The following is a 20,018-nucleotide window of genomic DNA, read 5'->3' on the forward strand; positions in this document are numbered from 1 at the left end:
TAGAGTAGGACAGTTACCTCCCGAGTCTTACATACAACATTTCTGTTAATACACCCCAGACTATTAGCTATTTTTCAATGGCATCACATTGTTGACTCATATTCAGTTTGGGATCCACTCTAACCCCAGATCCTTCTCATCAGTACTGCCGCCTAGCCAGTTATTCCCCATCTTGTCGTCATGCGTTGGATTTTTCCTTCCTATATGAAGTACTTTGCACTTATCTTTACTGTCACAGTACCACCAACCCCCGAGGTTCAAAAATCACAAGACAGCGCCCCCCCACTGCCCCAAATCATGATATTGGCTTAAAACTTACAAGATTTTTTAAATTATTATTTTTTTAATTACTTGTTGTTTTTTGAGCCTGGCAGGTGGGGCAGGAAGGGGTGTCACGTTTTCAAGATTTTTCTCCACAACCATCAGGGCTAAAAACTTTGCACTTTTGTAAATGGAAGCTGAGATTCTCTCATAGTCACATGACTCCAAGAGCTGGGGTTTTTTGGAGTAAAACACTAAACACTGCAAGAGTTGGCAACACTGGCATCAGGATCCACTGACAGCAGTAGGTACTCTTCCGCCGCCAACGTTTGTGCAGTTTGCCTTTCAGTAATTCCAGGCAGCTGGGAGCCAGTAAAGACAAAATGGATGAAAGCTAGAGCTGGAAAAAGGTCAGCGGGCAGCAAGGGATGGAAGTTGTGTGTGTCTATAGGTGGAATATGAAGCATGGTGTCTGACGCTCAGCATGAGGACTCAGGATGCGGGTTCTGCTCTGAGCTCTGTCCCTATGTGACTGTGCACAAGTCACTGAACGTCTCTGTGCCGATTTCCCCATATACAAAACGTGAATAATGCCCTGACACTGGGACATCGTGAGGACTAATAAGCATTTGTTGAGTGCTTTGAGAGCCTTGGACAAGTATCATGATAGAATGGCAACGGACCATCATTGTCCTACAGGAGAATGTAGAATCACGGGCTGTTTGTTCATCTTGTGCCGGGGGTGAGCGTAACAGACCATTTTCCAGGGGGAACTGTACCCTTCTTCCTCCTGACACGCCTGGTGAATGGATCGCGGAGAACAATCTGTCAGAGCCCTTTGAGTATGCCTTGCAGATTGTTGACACGGGTCCCCACGGCTGATTCCAGAGACCACAGGCTCCCTGGCCCCAGTTCTCAGTTCCTGGCCTGTTTTCTTGGAGCAGCCAGGGTTGGGTGGGAACGTCCTGCCTCAGGCCTGCTCCAAGTGACACTGGAGCTGCCTGTGGCTATGGGCCGGAGGCAAAGCACGGTGCTTTGGCTACTCCCTCTTCCTCCGTCCCCATCCCAGACATGTCTCCTACGCCAGGACTGGGAGTGGGGTGGGGTGGGTACCGAGCGGTCCCAGCAGCTCTCTGCTGGCCAGGAACCTGCTGAAAGGGCGGCTGTTGCCACACAGCTTAAGGCTTCCTTATGGGACTGAAGCAGCAGAAAGGGGCCTCAGAGCAAACGCGAAGCAGGCCCTCTTTGCGTGCAGTAATGTGACGCTGGTGCTGGCGGTGATTCTATTTTTGTAAACTAATTTTCATAGAGAAACAGACAGTGAACAGCACAAAAAGGTGAATGGCTTACAGCATGTCTATATTTCCCAATACTGGGTGCCTCACGGGCCCTCCAATCTGATTGTACGATCACGTAGCTTTACAACGTGTTTCAGCGGCAAGAACAGACAATACAAAACCAGCTGCTACGGCATAGACATAACATGTTAGGGTGGATGGAACAGTGATAAAATAGGAAAAGACAGATGAATTGGTGAAAGAGAGGACTGGAGGGGAAAGAAAAAGAGGAGCGTTGGGTGGAACGGAGATCTGGCATTCTTTGAACCAACGCAACACTTTTGATCCAAATGTGTCTAGAAACAGGGTCCAAATTTCTTCAGATATTGCTCTCCATGGCAACGATAAACTATTCTTTCTTTGGCTGCCAACTCAGACAGGTCTGAATCCGAGGTGACTCAATGAACGTGACACTGCTCTGTGATCATGCCGTGTGGAAAGGGGAGATTTGGCAAACCCCACTGGCTAAGGACGGTGCCGTCCTGGGTTTTAGATGCTGCTCTGCCTTGGGACGTGCTCTCGACGCAAGCTGCTGCAGGGCTGTGCGAAGGCCCCTCAGTGACATCGCTGTTTGGCTGCGGGGTTAGTGTTTAAACAGGGATCACGTTTGTTTCCAGTTCATTGTCTACCACCAGATGTGGAGTAATCCGGAGCAATCCAAAGAGTAGCAGAAATATTCAGCCTTTGCCTTGGAGTGCCCTCTTAAGACATCCGGTGTTTATGAACAAAGCCTGTTTACATAGGCTTGGAGTCACTCCACCACGCCTGCAGTTAAAACATCCTCCCTGACATAGGAAAGTTGGACCAGCCCTTCTTCCTGGCTTTTTTTATTCTCATCCAACCACTACACTCCCTGGCCCTTGGGAGTTTACTTTACCCCAACTTTATCGCTTCTCGGGCACTTTGCTTGGGATGAGGTAGAAGCCCAGGATGAAGGCGACAGTTCTGGGCTGGGGTGCTCGGTCAGAGAGGAGAACTATAGTGCAGTGTTATCACCGCTGTCATGCAGGGGCCTGCTGCCAGGCTTTAGGGGTCATTTCCAAGGAGGGTTGGGTTCCCAGCTCCCATTGCCTTTCAGTAGGGGATGGGCGCCTACCTGCACCTTTGGAGATCTCGCTCCCGGTGAGAGGGATGGAAGGAGAAACAGATGCTTTTGTTGTGGACATTCACAGCCCTGATCTTTCCAGGCCAGTTGCTCAGTGGGTATAGACTGGCAGAATTCTGTTAGCTTCAATGGAGCCCCAGGGAGGTACAGCAGCTGAGAGACAATGATCCCTAACAAGCACTCCAGGGACCGAGTGTCTCTCATCCTCTGTTCGGTTTCTCGTTGAGTCTGGCAATCGAGAACTGTCGTGTTACCACTGAGTGCAGGAATGAGATGAACTTCTGCTAAGGGACAGCTGAGATTTGGACTGGTTCCTCTTTGGGGCTTCAGATAATTCTAACACTTGACCCAATGTTACTGGGGAAAGGGAAAAACGGATCTGTGCTTGCAACCAAAGAGAGTCCTAGCAATTGTCAACACGGCATCCTCAACCAGTATCACCCCAATCACAGCCTGTCCTTGAGGGAAGGGATGATCGCACGAGATCTGCGATTCCAAAGGCTGTTTGTATCATGTCTCAACTGTGTTTGTTGAGGTCTTAACTGAAGCAGGTTTGTCTAGAGCTGAATTACTCAAAAAAAGGGAAACCCAGAAATTGCTTCCTCTCCAGTCTCCACTACCGTCTCCTGGAAAAAAAACATCTGCACTTAGCCTTTCCACAGGGGACAAGGAGCTCGCAGCACTAATTTGCATTGAAAATCCTTAACCAAATTTCCATGGGCTGTTCTCACCTCTCTCCATTGTTATTGTCTAAGCAACCACCACCTGCCGAAGCGTCTCCAGGAATCGGACGACTGATATAGCTTCTCAAACGCCCCTTTGACAACAGTACCCCTGTTCTGCAAGTCATTCTCATTTGTTTAAGCTCTCCAGTGGCTCGGGACGTCATCGCAATTCCACCCACGCATTGACACATTCAGGAGGCGGCTGCCGCAGAGCACGCTTGCACGCAAGTCGGAGCGGACAGGATTGAGCAATGACCCTGGCAGAGCTCCTTCCAACTCCCCTCTTTCCTCCCCCCATCACCCATCCACTCTCTGGCTACTTCCTCTCAAATCTTTATCCCGGGCCGTGTCCTCATTTGTCTAGTGAAGATTGCAGGGAATGTGGCCTATGTTTGCAAATTTATGGTGCTATAAAAGTGATCGATAAAGGAGCTTGCAACTGTTGTCGTGCAGAGCCCTGTGCATGGGCAGACGAACAGGGATTTACCCACTTCTTCCACCGAGGTCCCCCACCAGACATCAGACGGGCTGGCCTCACACCTAGGACTCGAGGTGCCCTAGCAGCGTAAGGGTCCTGCCCCCACAGCCAGGCAGCCCCCTGCCAGTTTATGCTGCTGAAGACAAGGCCGTGCAAAGCAGGCTCCTGCTGTTGCAAAACGTGGCACATTGTCTTAAAGAGGATTTCTGCCTCCAGGGGAGGAAGCTTTTCATTTATGCAACAATTCTATCCCTAGGGAGTCTCTCTCTAGCTGGAACCAGCTCTGGCTTGTAGCTTCCCAGGCACCCTTGCACCCATCCCAGCTCAGAAGCTGGCCACACCATGGTGCTGAGGGTCACAAGGAGGATTAACTGCTGCACATTTGGGCATCAGAGTGCAGCTTTGACATGACAGGCCCGATCCTGAGACACGCTGAGCAACTGCAAATCCTCCTGGCACTAATCCCAGCTCAGGCCCCGACTCCCTGTGCAGCCTTAGACAAGTCACCTCCCAGCTCTTTGCCTCAGTTTCCCCCGTGAAATGAGATAATGCCAGAAGGATCCATTAGTCAATGTGGGAGGATGCCAATCACTACTACGGGTTTAATAGCCCCTGAAGAAGTGCGCTGGACCCTTAATAGCCTCCAGCGCTGGGCATGTGCTCAGTATTGATACAAAACCTCCCCAGGGAAGCAACAGGTGGGGGGGATGCAAGATGCCTTGAAAGCAACGGCCCCCTGAAGTCCTTGGGTGTGTCTGGCCCCAGAGGGGGGATGGGAACAGCGTCCGCAGTTCAGCAGCCCTCTCAGGCTGCATTTCACATTCTTTTCATGCTTATCCTGTGCTTTGATTTTACAAGGCAGTGAGGCTATTACTTCAGCCCAGAGCAGATTTGGTTCATAACCCAGAGCTCCGAGTCCTGCCCATGCCCGAGTCTATGCACGCACAGCAAACCCCATTGCAGCTCCCGCCGCCCAGTCCCTGCTTCTCTGCCACTCGCCAGCTTTACACGAAGGATACTGCAGCGCCCAAAATGCCTCCCATGCACCAGCTGGGAGCTGCGGGAGTTCTTATCATTGGGAGCAGAGCACAGGCCCTGTATCGTGTCTCTGATTCCCTTTAGCCTGGTTTCCTGGGAGCGCATTAGCACATAGGCAGATTAAGTCAAAACTCTTTGCAGGGAGCATTCATGGGGGGAGGGATAGCTCAGTGGTTTGAGCATTGGCCTGCTAAATTCAGGGTTATGAGTTCAATCCTTGAGGGGGCCGTTTAGGGATCTGGGGCAAAAATCTGTCTGGGGATTAGTCCTGCTTTGAGCAGGGGATTGGACTAGATGACCTCCTGAGGTCCCTTCCAACCCTGAGATTCTATGATTCAGTGAAGACATGGGAAACTATCGTGCCTTCTTCCCAGCTCCGAGCTGTGCTCTCAGGCAGAAACCTGAGAGTCCATTGATGCAGAACGTTGGTTCTAGCCATTGATCTTCCCCTCACAACGCAGCAGCGTCCTGCTGCCTGCTTGGGGCAGGACAAATTGCTGTGAAGAATGAAAGAAAACAAGAAAATGTAAAAACTGCCCCTGGTCTGACATGGGGCCATCTGCCAGACCACAGGAGGTTGCAGCAGGCTATGGTCTCCCCTGGCCTCATTCCCTGCTGTGTCCCATCACTCCTGGAGTGACTTGCTGTGGGTAAATTTTCAATGAACATCCTTTAGCGGTTGTGATTCTGTGTGGGATGCAGGATATTCTGGGGAGCGCTGGCTCACTTATCTCCAGCCTCCAGCCATCATGGCATGTGACTAAGTCTCCTGTTTCAGAGGAAGTGACCCTGCCCAGGGGATGGAGATAGGAGAAACAACCCAACAAGCAGCCACTTCCATCCATTCATAATAAGGGACGGGTGCTGGGGAGCTACAGCTTCTGGTGTTTCTGCTAACAAGATATTTTAGATGAATTAATTCCCTTGGCATGATAACCTAGAGGGCTGGCCTGATCACCTAGCAGACCAGACACTGGGAGCATATGTGTCCTTACAGTTACATCACTCAACTACTAGAGGTCAAGGTGTGCTGGATAGAGCTTCAGACAGGGTGTGGCCCCTGGTAACAAAGGGGACCAAGCTGGACTCAAGCTGTGTGGAAGCCTGTTTGTGGCTGTAACCATTTCCTTTAATAAATGCCTCCTATTTCAACTGGACAGTGATTCCCTACAGCATGGCAAACAGCAAAGGAGAGGTGGAACCATTGCACCCAGACTGCCCCTTTCAGGCAGGCGGGGGGAATCTGGGCACACATATTTCTCACGCCTCGGTAAGGACTTGGTGCTGATATCAGCTAGTGCAGGGCTTGCTCCTCTCTGTACATACTTCTGCCATGCCACTACAGTAAAATCATAAAATCTGTTTTACAGGCACAAAACTTGAAAGCCTCCAGGGGGGTTAACAGAAATAGCTGAAAGCAAAGTACCGGGCATTATATATAGGTAGTGGGGGAGCCCCTTTTCTCCCTGTCTTGCTTGACCCATCAAGTAACTCTCCAGCTCCAGCCAACGTATATTTCTCTTCCTCCGCCCCATATATCATTCTAAGAATGCATGATCATGCACTGACTATTGTAGGGCAAATGTTGCTTACCTCACTCTGCAGCCTGGTGGCCTTTGATTGGATTCCTCACTCCACGAGTGCTTTCCAGGAATGTCCTGGTTGGAATCTCGGCAGTGAATGGTATTCGCAGCTAAGCACATAGGGTAAAGTTCATCTCACAAGGCCTAGATACCAAGGGGCTGAAGCGGGACTTAAGTGGTACCTCATGCTGGTTCTCTGCTCAAGGGCAAATGTCACTCCATGGTGACCGAGGAGCTGACAAATCAAGTAACGTCCATGGGTTAACAATGAAACCTCTCTCGCTTTCTTCCCCTAGTGAATCCATGCTGTTATTACCCATGTCAGAACAAAGGGGTGTGCATGAGGGTCGGCAGGGAAAGCTACGAATGCGACTGCACCCGGACAGGTTACTTCGGCATTAACTGCACTTCACGTAAGTTCACCCTCCCTCTCTGCCTGTGGGGTGAAAGCCTGGGGGCAAGGTAGAAAAATAACAGCTTCTGCAAGAGGCTTAATTCAACTACAGGAGTAGGGGCTGGAGCTGATCCCAGCTCAAAACACTGCCCATAGGGCTCTCCCAGAGGCACATTGAGTGGCAAGGCACTCAGCCAATGGAACACAAGTTCGGAGCATTGTTCCATAAGCATGTGCTCTTACTGGCTGACTGCGTGCTGGTGCCAGCAGGACTTGGTTATCCAACAGGTACTGCGAGCTGATTGGCCATTTAGCAGCTGGCACTAGAAAGGAAACTGTTTTATTACTAAGTAATGTAAAGCAATTTGCTGTTTCCTCCTAGCTGAGTTTTGGACTCGACTCCGCGTTATGATAAAGCCAAGCCCGGCCTTCTATCACTTTATCCTGACTCACTGCCAGTGGCTTTGGGACATCATCAATAAGACCTTCATTAGGGAGACGCTGATGAGACTGGTGCTAACAGGTGAGGCAAGGCTCNTAAGATAAGATAAAGAACAGAAGCCAGGTTCGGAAGAGGGGGATAGAAATGGGGTATGGGGAAATGGGAAGAGAGGAAGAGGAGGCAAGTGGGGGGCCCATGGATTTAATAGGATTATCCACATAATTTCAGGAAAGCATCCCATAGCACTGAGAAGTTTTCTGGGGTATTTCTGTTGTGTTATACAAGGCTTTCCATGCTGGCCAAGCGGACGGTGTCCATGCTGCAGTCAATGGCTCGCCGTTTTTTAGATTGCCGTTTTTGCAGCACTAGTCTTTTAACAGGTTTCAGAGTAGCAGGCGTGTTAGTCTGTATCTGCAAAAAGAACAGGAGTACTTGTGGCACCTTAGAGACTAACAAATTTATTAGAGCATAAGCTTTCGTGGACTACAGCCCACTTCTTCGGATGCTGTAGTCCACGAAAGCTTATGCTCTAATAAATTTGTTAGTCTCTAAGGTGCCACAAGTACTCCTGTTCTTTTTGCAGATACAGACTAACACGCCTGCTACTCTGAAACCTGTTAAAAGACTAGTGCTGCAAAAACGGCAATCTAAAAAACGGCGAGCCATTGACTGCAGCATGGACACCGTCCGCTTGGCCAGCATGGAAAGCCTTGTATAACACAACAGAAATACCCCAGAAAACTTCTCAGTGCTATGGGATGCTTTCCTGAAATTATGTGGATAATCCTATTAAATCCATGGGCCCCCCACTTGCCTCCTCTTCCTCTCTTCCCATTTCCCCATACCCCATTTCTATCCCCCTCTTCCGAACCTGGCTTCTGTTCTTTATCTTATCTTAGTAATTTTACTGTAGTTGGATTCTTATAAACAAGTTTATAAAAGTGTGGTAACCTGCATAATACAAATAACTGATTTAAATGTTAAGTTCTGATAGAAGTTTTATATAGTATGTTTGTTGTTTCTGTAAATGCACTTTAAAAAGTTAATAGAAAAAACTCAACATTAAAACGTTTAAAATATGCAGCTCTCCAGTGTTCAGAAAGGCACGTAAATGTCAGCATGGCCAACTGCCTGTGGTGTTCTGGCAGCAGGGAGGGCTAGCGGCGGGACAATGGTCCCAGCAAACCATAAACCCTCGACTCACTCATGCTGAAAAGTTTATCATCTTCCATAAATATTTTGGTTCAGCTCCTTGGAGCTATGCAGCAGGACAGGTCTCTGCCTCTGTTGCCATCTCTAATGGGATGTTTTTCTCAAACACTGTGTGATTCATCAAAGGATCCACTTAGAACAAGAAGCGGAGAGAATAATATAACTTCTCACTTTGCATCCCCAGGGGGAATCAAGGCATTTTAAAGGCTAAGTGTAAAAGGTCAGGGAAGAGACTCAAACTCCCAATAGCTGAGCACAACCCACCCAAAGCAGAGCAAGGCTCAGCACAGAACCTTTTTCTTTTCTTCCTTTTGTTAATGACTCAGTTGAGTGTCCCTGAGAAGGGACATCCGAAGAAGTGGGCTGTAGTCCACGAAAGCTTATGCTCTAATAAATTTGTTAGTCTCTAAGGTGCCACAAGTACTCCTGTTCTTCTTTTTCCTGAGAAGGAAGTGAGAGGATTGACTTGAGACAGGTGTAGTACAAACAGGTGCTGTGCGCCATCCTGCTGATACCCCTCGATCCCAACCCACCACCTCCCTGCTATCCTAGCCCCGGGCTCCCCACACAGGCTGCTCTGTGATGCACGTCACCAGCAGTAAATATTAAATCAGTGGTTCACCAGCCACAATGAACCTCTGCAATGGTGTGTGCAGTAGAAACAACTAGTTGAGTCGCTAGTTAAAGGAGAACAGCAAAACTTTTGTGAAGATTGCTCGACTCCAGATCAGGGACAGAAACGATATTTACATTTTCAAAGGAAGATGCTCACAGCTCAGTTCCCCTTTTACTTACCTGCTTGGATCCAAGTTCAGGAACCTGCATTCACCCTGCAAAGGCTTCACAAGAAAACAGACCCATGCATATCCCTGCATTCCCAGCTGCGGCTCCCCCTCCTGCCTGTGTCCCCCACCCCTCCACCCTGTTGTATGTGTATGCAGTGCCACGGTTAGCCAGGCCCTGTCATACTGGTGCTGTTCCAGGGACAGGTACACATGGGAACCACCCAGAGCAGAGTGAACACATCTGTGTTAGGATTGCCCGGCTGCAGGTGACTTTCTTCCCTCTCCTTTCAGTCCGGGCCAATCTGATCCCAAGCCCCCCCACATATAACTCAGCGCATGGATATATCAGCTGGGAAGCCTATTCCAACGTGAGCTATTTCACCCGTGTCCTTCCACCTGTACCTGATGACTGTCCGACTCCTATGGGAACCAGCGGTAAGTGCCTGTCTCAGCAAAGACGATGCTCAGGATGTCCGCAAACCTGGGCGCTGGAGTCTCCCTGCACTTTGTTTTGCGGTGGCGGCATTGTAGTAACGCCCCATGTGATGCCTTCTCAATCCCAATCCACAGTCACCCCTGCCAGCTGCTCCAGTAGAGGCAGAGCTCTGGCTACGCATATAGCACAGGCGGCTGGCCCTGGCACCTCGAGGGGTCATTAGCTCTCACTCCTTCCTGGAGTTTCACTGTAGAACAGCTACTAAGGATCAAGGCCGCTCCTGGCACCCATCTGAGGGAAGTGCTGTCCCCAGGACAAGTCAATCCAGCACGCCAAGCATCCCTGCCCCCTGCAGCCCCTTGGCGCGTAGGCTCACACTGCATGCCCAGGGGAGTTAACTAGCGTGACCCCTGCAGTCTGGAGCCTGGCGCCGACCCCCTACTCCTGGCCCCAGAGGGGACGAGGGTCAATGCTCCTCTGATTACCAGGAGAGTGACTGGAATTCCCCTCCCGAGGGCCGGAGAGCACCCACCCTAGAGTCCTTCAACCCTGGTTCAAATCCAGCCAGTCTGATACTCACCAAAACAGACTCCCCTCAGGGAGAGGTTCTGAGGCAATGGGCGTGATGGCTCCATTCCCGTCAGCCATTCCCGAGGGTGCGGCTGACCCATCCCCTGGGAGTTCAGCGACAGGCCCTGGAGGACCAACACCCTCCTCAAACAGCATCAGGCTGAGGTACCACGTGGGTCCGCCCTGTCCTGTCACTGCTTGTGCTGTGCCTGCTCTGTGGATTCCCAGGGGCCCTCAAGTCTCCAGCACTGTCAATGGGCTATCATGGGTTCAGGAGAGCAGAGCCTGGGGGATTGTCCTCCGTGTGGGAGCCATGGCAGGAGCGCTAGGTGACGGCAGCCACTCTGCGGGTTTAAACTGGCACCTGCCACGTCTGGAATGCAGCCCCTTAGGGAAGAGGGGTCCTTAGTCATAGTCAGCTAAATTGGCAGCATGCTGCTAATAGCTGCATTCCTCCCGCCCTCCCCGCCGTCCGGTTAACCTCATCCTCTCCAAGGACCCCAGACAGGGTTGAAACCCTCAGAGGAAAGCAAAGGCCCTACCCCAGCCTTTGAAACACCTGGAGCTCAGAGCATTTACTTTGCTAATGGACTAGCAGGGCCCACCAAGTGCCGCACAGCCAGCGGGATGATTGAATGTGCCAGGCTGAGGTCAGAGCGAACGCCTGGGTAGATTATGTCTTTGGGTCTCCACTGGGAGCGGGCTGCTTGCTACCGCTAATTCCTGTCCAGATATCCAAGGTACATGTGAAAACCTCTGAGCCGAATAACTCCTGTGCAGAGAACTGGTACTTGGACGTCCGATTGTGCTCTGAAGATGCTGAGATAGATCATTATTTAGACAATCGTCTCCCACTGACTTTAATGGGTGACTGCTGAAGCAGTCCCCATCTGACACCCCGATAGTTGTTCCTGACAGGAGCTGACTTCTGCAAATAAGTAACGGGATGGCAGAGCTGCTGGTGGCTTCCTGGCCCTCCGCGCCAAGGGCAGAGACACCCCTCTTCTCCCTGAGACTCCTCCCCAGTGACAGGGGTTATGGCTGAGTTGCTCTGAGGCCTAAGGCATCTGGAGACCCCACTGGCCGGATGCGCTGACAGATCCAAACTTGGGTTTGTTTCCTTCCTTTGCAGGGAAAAAGCAGCTCCCTGACTCTCAGCAATTGGCAGAGAGGTTTCTGCTCCGGCAGCAGTTCCTAGGGGACCCCCGTGGGACCAACCTGATGTTTGCCTTCTTCGCACAGCACTTCACTCACCAGTTCTTCAAGACATCTGGGAAGATGGGGCATGGCTTCACCAAGGCCCTGGGCCATGGGGTAAGGAGAAGGGCCTCCCACGAAGCTGGCTGCTCCAGCAGTCTGAACAAGAGAGACACACTTGCAGCTGTGTGATGTCACCCCCAGTGCTACCCACAACCCAGCTCCTGCATCCGAGGCTCAGAGCAGCCGGAGTTCACGTCCTGGGAAGGGGGAAGTGCAGGTGCTCATTCGGACAGAGAGGGGGAAGAGCAGGAGAGGGGACCGGAGGCGGAGGTGCTTTCCAGGACAGGGCCATGTGGGGAAGCCTGTCCTGGAAGAAGCAGAGACCTCCAGGCTGCAGGGTTCTCAGCCTCCCCAACCCATCAAATAGCCCCCAGCCCCTAAGGCTGCTTGGAACATCAGACTGCCGTGGGCAGGGATTGCTGGTGCTCGTGACATGGCTGCCTCATCGATTCGCTTTGTATCTCTTGCCCTCTCAGCTAGGGCTCCCAGCTGCCTGGATCCCTGCCAAAGGCTGGGGCCTGCTCTCTAGCCCTGTTGCTGGTGGGGCAAAGGGTCAGCTGACTGGCCCAGCTTGTCTGCATGAGCTGTGTGCACAGCAGGTAACGCTGGCCTCTCTCCGCAGGTGGATCTCGGGCACGTGTATGGGGACAATCTGGAACGTCAGTACCAGCTGCGGAGCTTCACAGACGGGAAGCTCAAATATAAGGTATTATGGCTCTCAGCCCAGGGCCCCCCCGCCACCCGTGTGGTGTTCTCAGCCAGCACCTCTCCCCACATCTGGCCGTGTCACTGCCCACATTTGGCTCCCTCCCAAGGCCACTGCAGGGGAAACCTGCTATCACGTCTGAGTGACTGAGGAGCCTCGGTCCCTTCCTCAATAGGGATGCAGGTATGTCAAGACCACGGCTCATTGGAAACCCGAGGGCTGACGGCACCTCAGTCACACAGGAGCTTTTGGAAACATTCCCCATCCACAGGCACTTGCTGAGCCATGTATGAGAAGCCCCAGGAGTCTGATACAGCCGTGTGCCCTGGAGAGCCCTCCACGGTCGCTCCTGGCAGCACTCACTGAGCTGTAGGCCTGCCCGCGCCTTCTCTGAGCCAGCAGGGCCAGCCCACCCGGGAGTGCGACCCTAGGAGCTTCCTCTTGCTCATCTCCAAAGCACAGCTAAGCCTTAGACACCAGCTTCAGCCCCTTTCAGCCCCGGACAGGGAAGGAAGACTCCAGGGTTTGGGCAGCGATTGCCCCTGCTGTAAAGCGAATCCCCTTTAGACCAGAGGTGGCGTTAACGCTGACCGGGAGCCAGCTGAGGCTGGCAGTGCTGGAGCACGGGGATCTCCTGGCTACCCAGTGGCTGGCCAGGGCAGTTGTCTCCATTCCTTTCCTTGCTGCCAGCCTGCTCTGGTCTCCCCAAGGTACTGCATGGAGAGGTATATCCACCCACGGTCCTCGAGGCTCCGGTTCACATGATCTACCCTGCCGGCACCCCCAAGGAGAAGCAGCTGGCTGTGGGCCAGGAGGTGTTTGGCCTGCTGCCGGGGCTAATGATGTATGCGACCATCTGGCTTCGCGAGCACAACCGAGTCTGTGACGTGCTGAAGCAGGAGCATCCGACGTGGAGTGACGAGCAGCTCTTCCAGACAGCCCGCCTCATCCTCATCGGTGAGAGCAGGGGGAGGACGTGGGCCTGGGGAGAGCAGGGCATTGGGGCTGATTTAACACGTAGTCAATGCCATCCAGTCCTTTCTCCAATGCAGGATTATTCCCTGTGCTCCAGGGCTTTGTCCTGGCCAATTTTAACTGCCCTATGAGTTTTGTTGACCCCTAGGAGATCATCCCACATCCCCATAGATCTCACTATTGGGGCACTGCCTTGTTTTTCAGCCTAGGTTTTCCTCTAGTTAACTTCAACCCATGATCCAGATTATACCCGAGGCACCTTTGCCAGCATCCTTTGGCTATTTTCCATCCCACTCGCCTGCTGATCACTTGCCCCAGCTGTTCAGCATGAGGCTAGTTAACGGGCCTCATCACGCAGCAGCGTTGGGCAGACGCTGGCCCAGGAGACGAATTGGCCCAAAGGGGGAGCACTTGGCGTGTCAGCACCAAGACACCATCCTAGGCGGAGAGTTACCCCCAGAAGGGCTGATTCTCCGCTCACGTATTCCAGGTGTACGCCACTGCCCCTCGACTGCAGTGACACACTCCTGGCTTATACCTGCCGTCCCAGGCCAATAAAAGCCAGACGAGCCAAGAGGCCACCCGTGATCGAGGAACCTCCCGGGGGCTGTTTTATGGGACAGATGAAGGCAGATCCAGTACAACGCACTGGATGTTTAATCCTATCACACCTCTTTCCATGCCTATCACCAGAGTACCCCTGCTGATGTTCTCTCTCCAGAGGGGGTGCTAGCCCACTGTGGGTCCTAAGCAGGAATATTTTGCCCCTTCCCGCCATACATGATTATAAGCAAATAGGGGGACCCCTTGAGCTGCTCGGGGCCCTAAGCAATTGTTTCGTCTGCTCATGCCTAGCGCCGGCTCTGTAATCTCCGTCAGACGGTCCGAGCTCCAGTTGTTAGAACACTGGCTCATTTACAGCCAGGAGCTGTTGCTGCTGCCCAGTAACTAACTGGCCTGTAGCCGCTTGCCTCTCACATCCCACTTCCCTGCGCGTCTCTCCTCTCACTCCTAGGAGAGACCATCAAGATCGTCATTGAGGACTACGTGCAGCATCTCAGCGGGTACTTCCTGCAGCTGAAGTTTGACCCGGAGCTGCTGTTCGGCGTGCAGTTCCAGTACAGGAACCGGATTGCCGTGGAGTTCAACCAGCTCTACCACTGGCACGCGCTGATGCCGGACTCGTTCATCATCCAGGGGAACGAATACAGCTACAAGCAGTTTATTTACAACACCTCCATGCTTCACGACTACGGGGTGGAGGCCTTGGTGGAATCTTTCTCCAAGCAAACGGCAGGACTGGTATGGCACCGGACACGGGCACCTATCGCCAGAGGCACAGAACAGCTCTGGTGCGCAATCCGCTGGGGGAGGGAGGAAGGGAGGGCTACTTACACAGCCCCATGAGTCTGCCGTCCGATGGTGCCAGCAGGCTGCATGCCTTGCAAGGGGCATGGGAAGTGGCTTGGGGAAGGGGCCACGTCTCATGGTGGGGCCCAATTCTGATGTGGGGAAGATGTAAGGAGCAGGATGACTCCCGGTGCTTGCCCACCATCCCCCAAGGCAATGCAGCTACCCCTGCCTCTCCCAGCAGGGGGTGCCTCATTGGCACAATCCCACCACCTCATTGAAAGTCACCTGGCACATCGTGGGGGCTGCTATAACACAGGCAATAATCAATGTGTCTGCAGCACCTTCAGCCCATTCTCCTTCCCCCAGATCCTCTCTAAAGGCCAGTGGCTGTGAGTCAAACAGCTCTCCCAGGCGCTCATGGTAAAGGACAACAGTCTGGGCCTCATCCTTTGTTCTCTGCTGCCATTGTGTGGCTGTTTTCTTTCACTAATTCACATTTAGTGTTCGAGGCTTCTCTTTCTCTTCTCTCTTATTGGGAAACTTTTATTCAACACGGGGATTGGATATTCCCATTTGCTGCTGTCCAAATGCCCAGCTTGCTTCCTTAATGGAAAGAAATAATTGCTCCCCTTCCATTGGCAGGTTACTGCATAATTGTTCAGCACAGGGCTTTCTGTAGGCTTGGAAAGATCAGATTTTTGTTGGTAAACTGTTCATTTCACTGTACACAAACTAGTGAAAAGATATTTCCATCAGAATTTACAGACAGGCAAAGAAAGAAAAATGCCGCTGGAGAACTTTTGAGAGATTGGTTTAAGGAGATTTCCTTGGTTTGTTTTGACGTGACATTGACAATTTGTGTTTTAACGGCTTTAAAACTTTTGAATCTCAAGATCTACTGTCATGAAATCATTATTGTCTGATGTGTTCCCTCCATTGTCTGATCACCCAATAATACCCTGCAGCTGTGAAAATTTAAAGAGACAAATAAAAAAAAACTTAAATAAACACCAATATTACCTATTAAAATTATAAAAAATAAAAATGGAATTCTGCCAAGCCTAGTTTTCTAGCATTCTCCTCTAAAGCTGCTGGCACTGACCACTGGGGGAGATTGGGTCCCACACCAGATGGGCCGTTCGGCTGATCCGGCCTGGCAGCTCTGGTAGTTAGCATTTCTGGCGGGTCTCTCTCTGCTGCTGTGACTTGTGACTTTGACTGTCTTCAGTCATGTGGTGCCTATGTGATGGATGCATTAGAAACACCTAACGAGACGTGTAATCTGGATACTTGTCAGAGCTTTCTGCAGTTCCGAGTGGAATGACAGTGCTTGACTGTAACAGAAGTTTGCTCTTTTACTCTTCCTGTGTTTCAGATCAGTGGGGGACAAACCATCAATACCAACCTCTTGAAAGTGACTGTTGGAGTTATTGAGGAATCACGGAAGCTGAGGCTGCAGCCCTTTAACGAGTACCGGAAGAGGTTTTCCATGAAGCCCTACAAATCCTTCCAGGAGTTAACAGGTCAGATTTCATGGTCTACGTGCTGCTGCTGGCAGTGTGTATCCGGTAAGGGACTAGCACTGCCCTTGGGGTTCCCTCGGTCCAAGGCAGCCACCTCACGTACAGTGAGAGATCACCGAGCACAGACACACAGCTCATCCAATCAGTGGCCCCACTGTAGGCTTTCAAACTGATTGATGTATAAACATCCCGCCACAGCTTACTACTACTCACCCCACTCTGAGAACTGCCAGGGACTGCCTACTTGAAAGGATTGTTACCTGCTGCAGGGCAGGTGGGTGGGAGGGGCCCCGAAAGTCAGTCAGACCATTCAGTTGGTGCTCTGGGTTACAGAGAGAGAGCAGCTGAAAAGTCCTGTGTCTTGTATGTATTTGGAACCTCCCTTCTCTGTTGATGCAGGAGAAGAGGAGAAAGCAGCGGAGCTGGAAGAGCTATATGGAGACATTAATGCCTTGGAGTTTTATCCTGGTTTGTTGCTTGAGAAACGCCAGCTAAACTCTATTTTTGGGGAAAGCATGGTGGAGATTGGAGCCCCGTTTTCCCTGAAAGGGCTTTTCGGAAACCCCATCTGCTCCCCGGAATACTGGAAGCCCAGCACTTTTGGTGGCTCGACTGGCTTTGATATCGTGAAAACAGCTTCGCTCCAGAAGCTCGTGTGTCTCAACGTCAAGCGGTGTCCATATGTGTCATTCCGCGTGCCAGATCCTCGCACAGAAACAGGAGCAACTGGTGAGCATCAAGATGGCAAACCATCCACTGAGCTCTAGTGTCACTGCGGCTCCACTGAGGCTGGGTCAATGAGTTTCCTCCTTCATTATTGTCCTAACGATTCCTGTTGTACCACATGGCCTCAGGTACAAAGCCCTCCCTTGCAGAGAGAGACAGGCACAAAGGAGGAGGACAGTATGCTCCTTGCACCATGTATCAATAGAATAGGAGGTCCTCTGGTTCTGGGCATTATCCACACCCAGGGCTGGGAGAGGGGAAAGGAGAGGGAGGCTGGTATTAGATCAGGGAGAGCCTGAGTCATCTAATGCCACAGCCACAATAATGGTCTATCTCCACTCAAGCTGCCTCTTCTGCTAGCAAATTCCCTGCTCTAAGCCAGCTCTCTGTTTTCCGGTGGACTCTCTGCCTCTCCTTTGCTCTCAGTACCTTCCCCACACCCTTGACTGCCCAAGGAAGCTATCACAAGTACTTTTCCTACACCGGGACTGCAGGGCAACCTATGCCTGCCAGCTAGGCGGGGGCAGAGCAGTACGCAGCCACTCTTCTGCCCCAGCTGGCCATCACACTTGCTCATCCCTCGGGCTGCTCTTACTTTCCAAATGGTTTGTGTGTTTATATTGTGGAACGACCACCCCAGAGAGCATCCTTAGGAACCACAAGAATGAGGATTTTCTGTCTCTGGTTTGGACAGAGAGGGAAAGAAAATCATCCATAGCCCACTCAATGCCTCAGGGCTGTTCCCCTTCTCCCACACACAAAGGCAAGGTCAGTAACCCTTCCATGGCTTTAAGAATGTCTGGGAGGGGCGGGGGGTGAGAGCAGACCCCAGTGTGTTTCTGCAGGATATGGCTGGAGCACACGTGTCCTGTACAGGTCAGAGCCTATCCTAGGTTATTCCTTATACAAGCCAATCAGAGCTCATTCACTTCTCACATGCCCAGCTCAGCCAGTTTTCAAGCACTCTGGGCAAGCTAGCAAAAGTGTTCACCTGAACTGCAGGTACAATTCGGCACCAGCAGATAACTGTGCCTGGAAGAGCCCGCTGTCCGGCTTCGGGAACCAGGTCCCGTTAACGTGCTGAGTGGGCTCTGGCAATAAATAGAGTGCGACCTGATTCGGTCTTTGCCAATGCAAGGTGGAAAGCTAAGTGCTTCTGAGAGCGCAGGAAAGCTGTTGAGTTTCATGCTTCTTCGGAGACATGTGAGCTCCATTCTGCAGCATCATGTGGCATTTAAAATACAGCTGGGAAGTAAATATTGCTGAGGAGTGAAGGACTGGGGTAAAATCTGTCAGAGCTGATGGAAACCCCACTGAATGGACAATTTAAACCTAGCCAAAGAACCACACCAATGTACCACAGGGAGCAGTGCTTAGGTGCCAACTAGGCAATCTCCAAATAGGCCTTTTCTGCCTCTAATTGGATTGGGTCCGGATTCTGTCCCCCTGACGCGCTCTGAGAAGTACCCCACTCCACAAGCGGTTCCATTGGCTCCATAGAGGAAGGTACTACTCAGTGCAAGCAAGGATGTCAAAATCTGGCCCTTTGAGTCTACGGCTCCTAAACTTCCCTGGTGTAAATAGATCAGAAAATTCTGTTCCGAGAGTACATATGCCCTGCTTCAGGCCTCACAAAGTTCCACAATCCAAAGCTCAATACAGACCTAGGAGCATTGTTTTCCTGCCTTATACCCCCCATTTCCAACAGCCACTGGTCTGCGCTTCAGTAAATACAAGGACTGGTGATGAGCAGAGACGTTCTAATCCCCAGGTTAACATTGCAGACATGCAGCTATTGGAGTGATAGGTTTGTTTGGAGGGTCTGAACACTCCCATGATCGCTTGTGACAGAGCGGTCAGTTGTGATCCCAATAAAAGACAAGGTGATTTCACCTCCAGGCAGATGGAGAATAACGGCCTGCTGAGTTCTTCCAGAAGAGTTTCAGGCATCCACTCACCAGACTCAAGTGCTAAAAAGAACATGACGTGTGCAGAGGAGCTGGCAAATCACTGGCATTCGGGTGAAGGGTCCCATTCCCAGAGATGCTCTGGCCAGGGTACAGCACGTAGCAGTGTGGGAGTGGGTACTGGTGATGCTCTGTAGCATTCTGAACGTCTCCGGAGGTCTACATGCAAATATCCTTTGCTTTAAGAGAAGCCCTGGGGTGTACACACAGGGAGCCTGTTCCCACTCTCTCTTCCCATCTGCCATATCTTAGCACCCTTTACTCCCCAGCACCACCTTCCAGCTCTGCTCCAGCCACCTAGCCCTCCTCTGGTTGTGTGGTCAATAGACCCCCCCCCCCAGATGAAGCACTGATCTCCCTGCTGTGTACAGCCCCCTCTCTCCTGTGCAGCCTGCCCACACCATAGCTGCTGTTGTGTTCACTGCTGTTGATGAACTTACCGTTTGCTGACATTTCATCCATGTTACCAGGGGTTTATTTTAAAACTCCAGATGCTGACAACACAGCGCTTACATGCTTACACAGCGTCTCTCTAGCATAACATCTATCCCTATGTTAATCTCCCCCAGCAGGGTTCTGGGTCCACACCACAGAGCGAGACATCCGATCAGTCATGATTTCACACATCTCCATGCCAGACACACGGAATGCTTCCTGTAGGGTTCGTTGCACTTCTTCCGTTCCATCATAACAGGACTTATTCTGCTTCAGTGACACGGCGCTGCAGTGTTTGTCTATGATCTCGCTGTGTCCTTCCCTGGATGCTCCCAGGACACAGGGCTTTGCAATCTGCACAGTAAAACAATGGTCTGGTGACTGTCCTCAAGTCATTCTCTAAGCCAAGCGTGTCCCAAGCCCCAATTGTGACTCGATTCGATGGCTTGGAGCGACTTCTTGCTATTTCTGGATCGACATTCTGCAGCTGGGGGTTTTGTGGCTGATGTAGCACAGAGGAGAGCGACTCAAAAAGCTAGAGACAGGAGCAGATGCGGCGGACCAAAGAAACGGAGGTCATGGTAAGAACAAGTATCAGAAGGGTAGCTGTGTTAGTCTGAATCTGTAAAAAGCAACAGAGGGTCCTGTGGCACCTTTAAGACTAACAGAAGTATTGGGAGCATAAGCTCTCGTGGGTAAGAACCTCA

General features: G+C 51.5%; 1 protein-coding gene across 1 annotated transcript in view; it reads left to right on the plus strand.

The window, feature by feature from the left end:
* The window catches only part of PTGS1 (prostaglandin-endoperoxide synthase 1), a 33,566-nt gene extending 14,746 nt beyond the window's left edge, over nucleotides 1-18,820 (plus strand). The window contains exons 3-11 of the mRNA XM_034793891.1: nucleotides 6,824-6,940; nucleotides 7,304-7,444; nucleotides 9,652-9,795; nucleotides 11,499-11,680; nucleotides 12,249-12,332; nucleotides 13,043-13,289; nucleotides 14,323-14,609; nucleotides 16,036-16,183; nucleotides 16,583-18,820. Coding sequence (XP_034649782.1) covers nucleotides 6,824-6,940; nucleotides 7,304-7,444; nucleotides 9,652-9,795; nucleotides 11,499-11,680; nucleotides 12,249-12,332; nucleotides 13,043-13,289; nucleotides 14,323-14,609; nucleotides 16,036-16,183; nucleotides 16,583-16,950 — 1,718 coding nt within the window. The 3' untranslated portion in view covers nucleotides 16,951-18,820. The remainder of the gene's footprint in view (nucleotides 1-6,823; nucleotides 6,941-7,303; nucleotides 7,445-9,651; nucleotides 9,796-11,498; nucleotides 11,681-12,248; nucleotides 12,333-13,042; nucleotides 13,290-14,322; nucleotides 14,610-16,035; nucleotides 16,184-16,582) is intronic.
* Nucleotides 18,821-20,018: the final 1,198 nt, after the last annotated feature.

This window comes from Trachemys scripta, chromosome 17 (assembly GCF_013100865.1).
Source record: "Trachemys scripta elegans isolate TJP31775 chromosome 17, CAS_Tse_1.0, whole genome shotgun sequence".
NCBI lineage: Eukaryota > Metazoa > Chordata > Testudines > Emydidae > Trachemys > Trachemys scripta.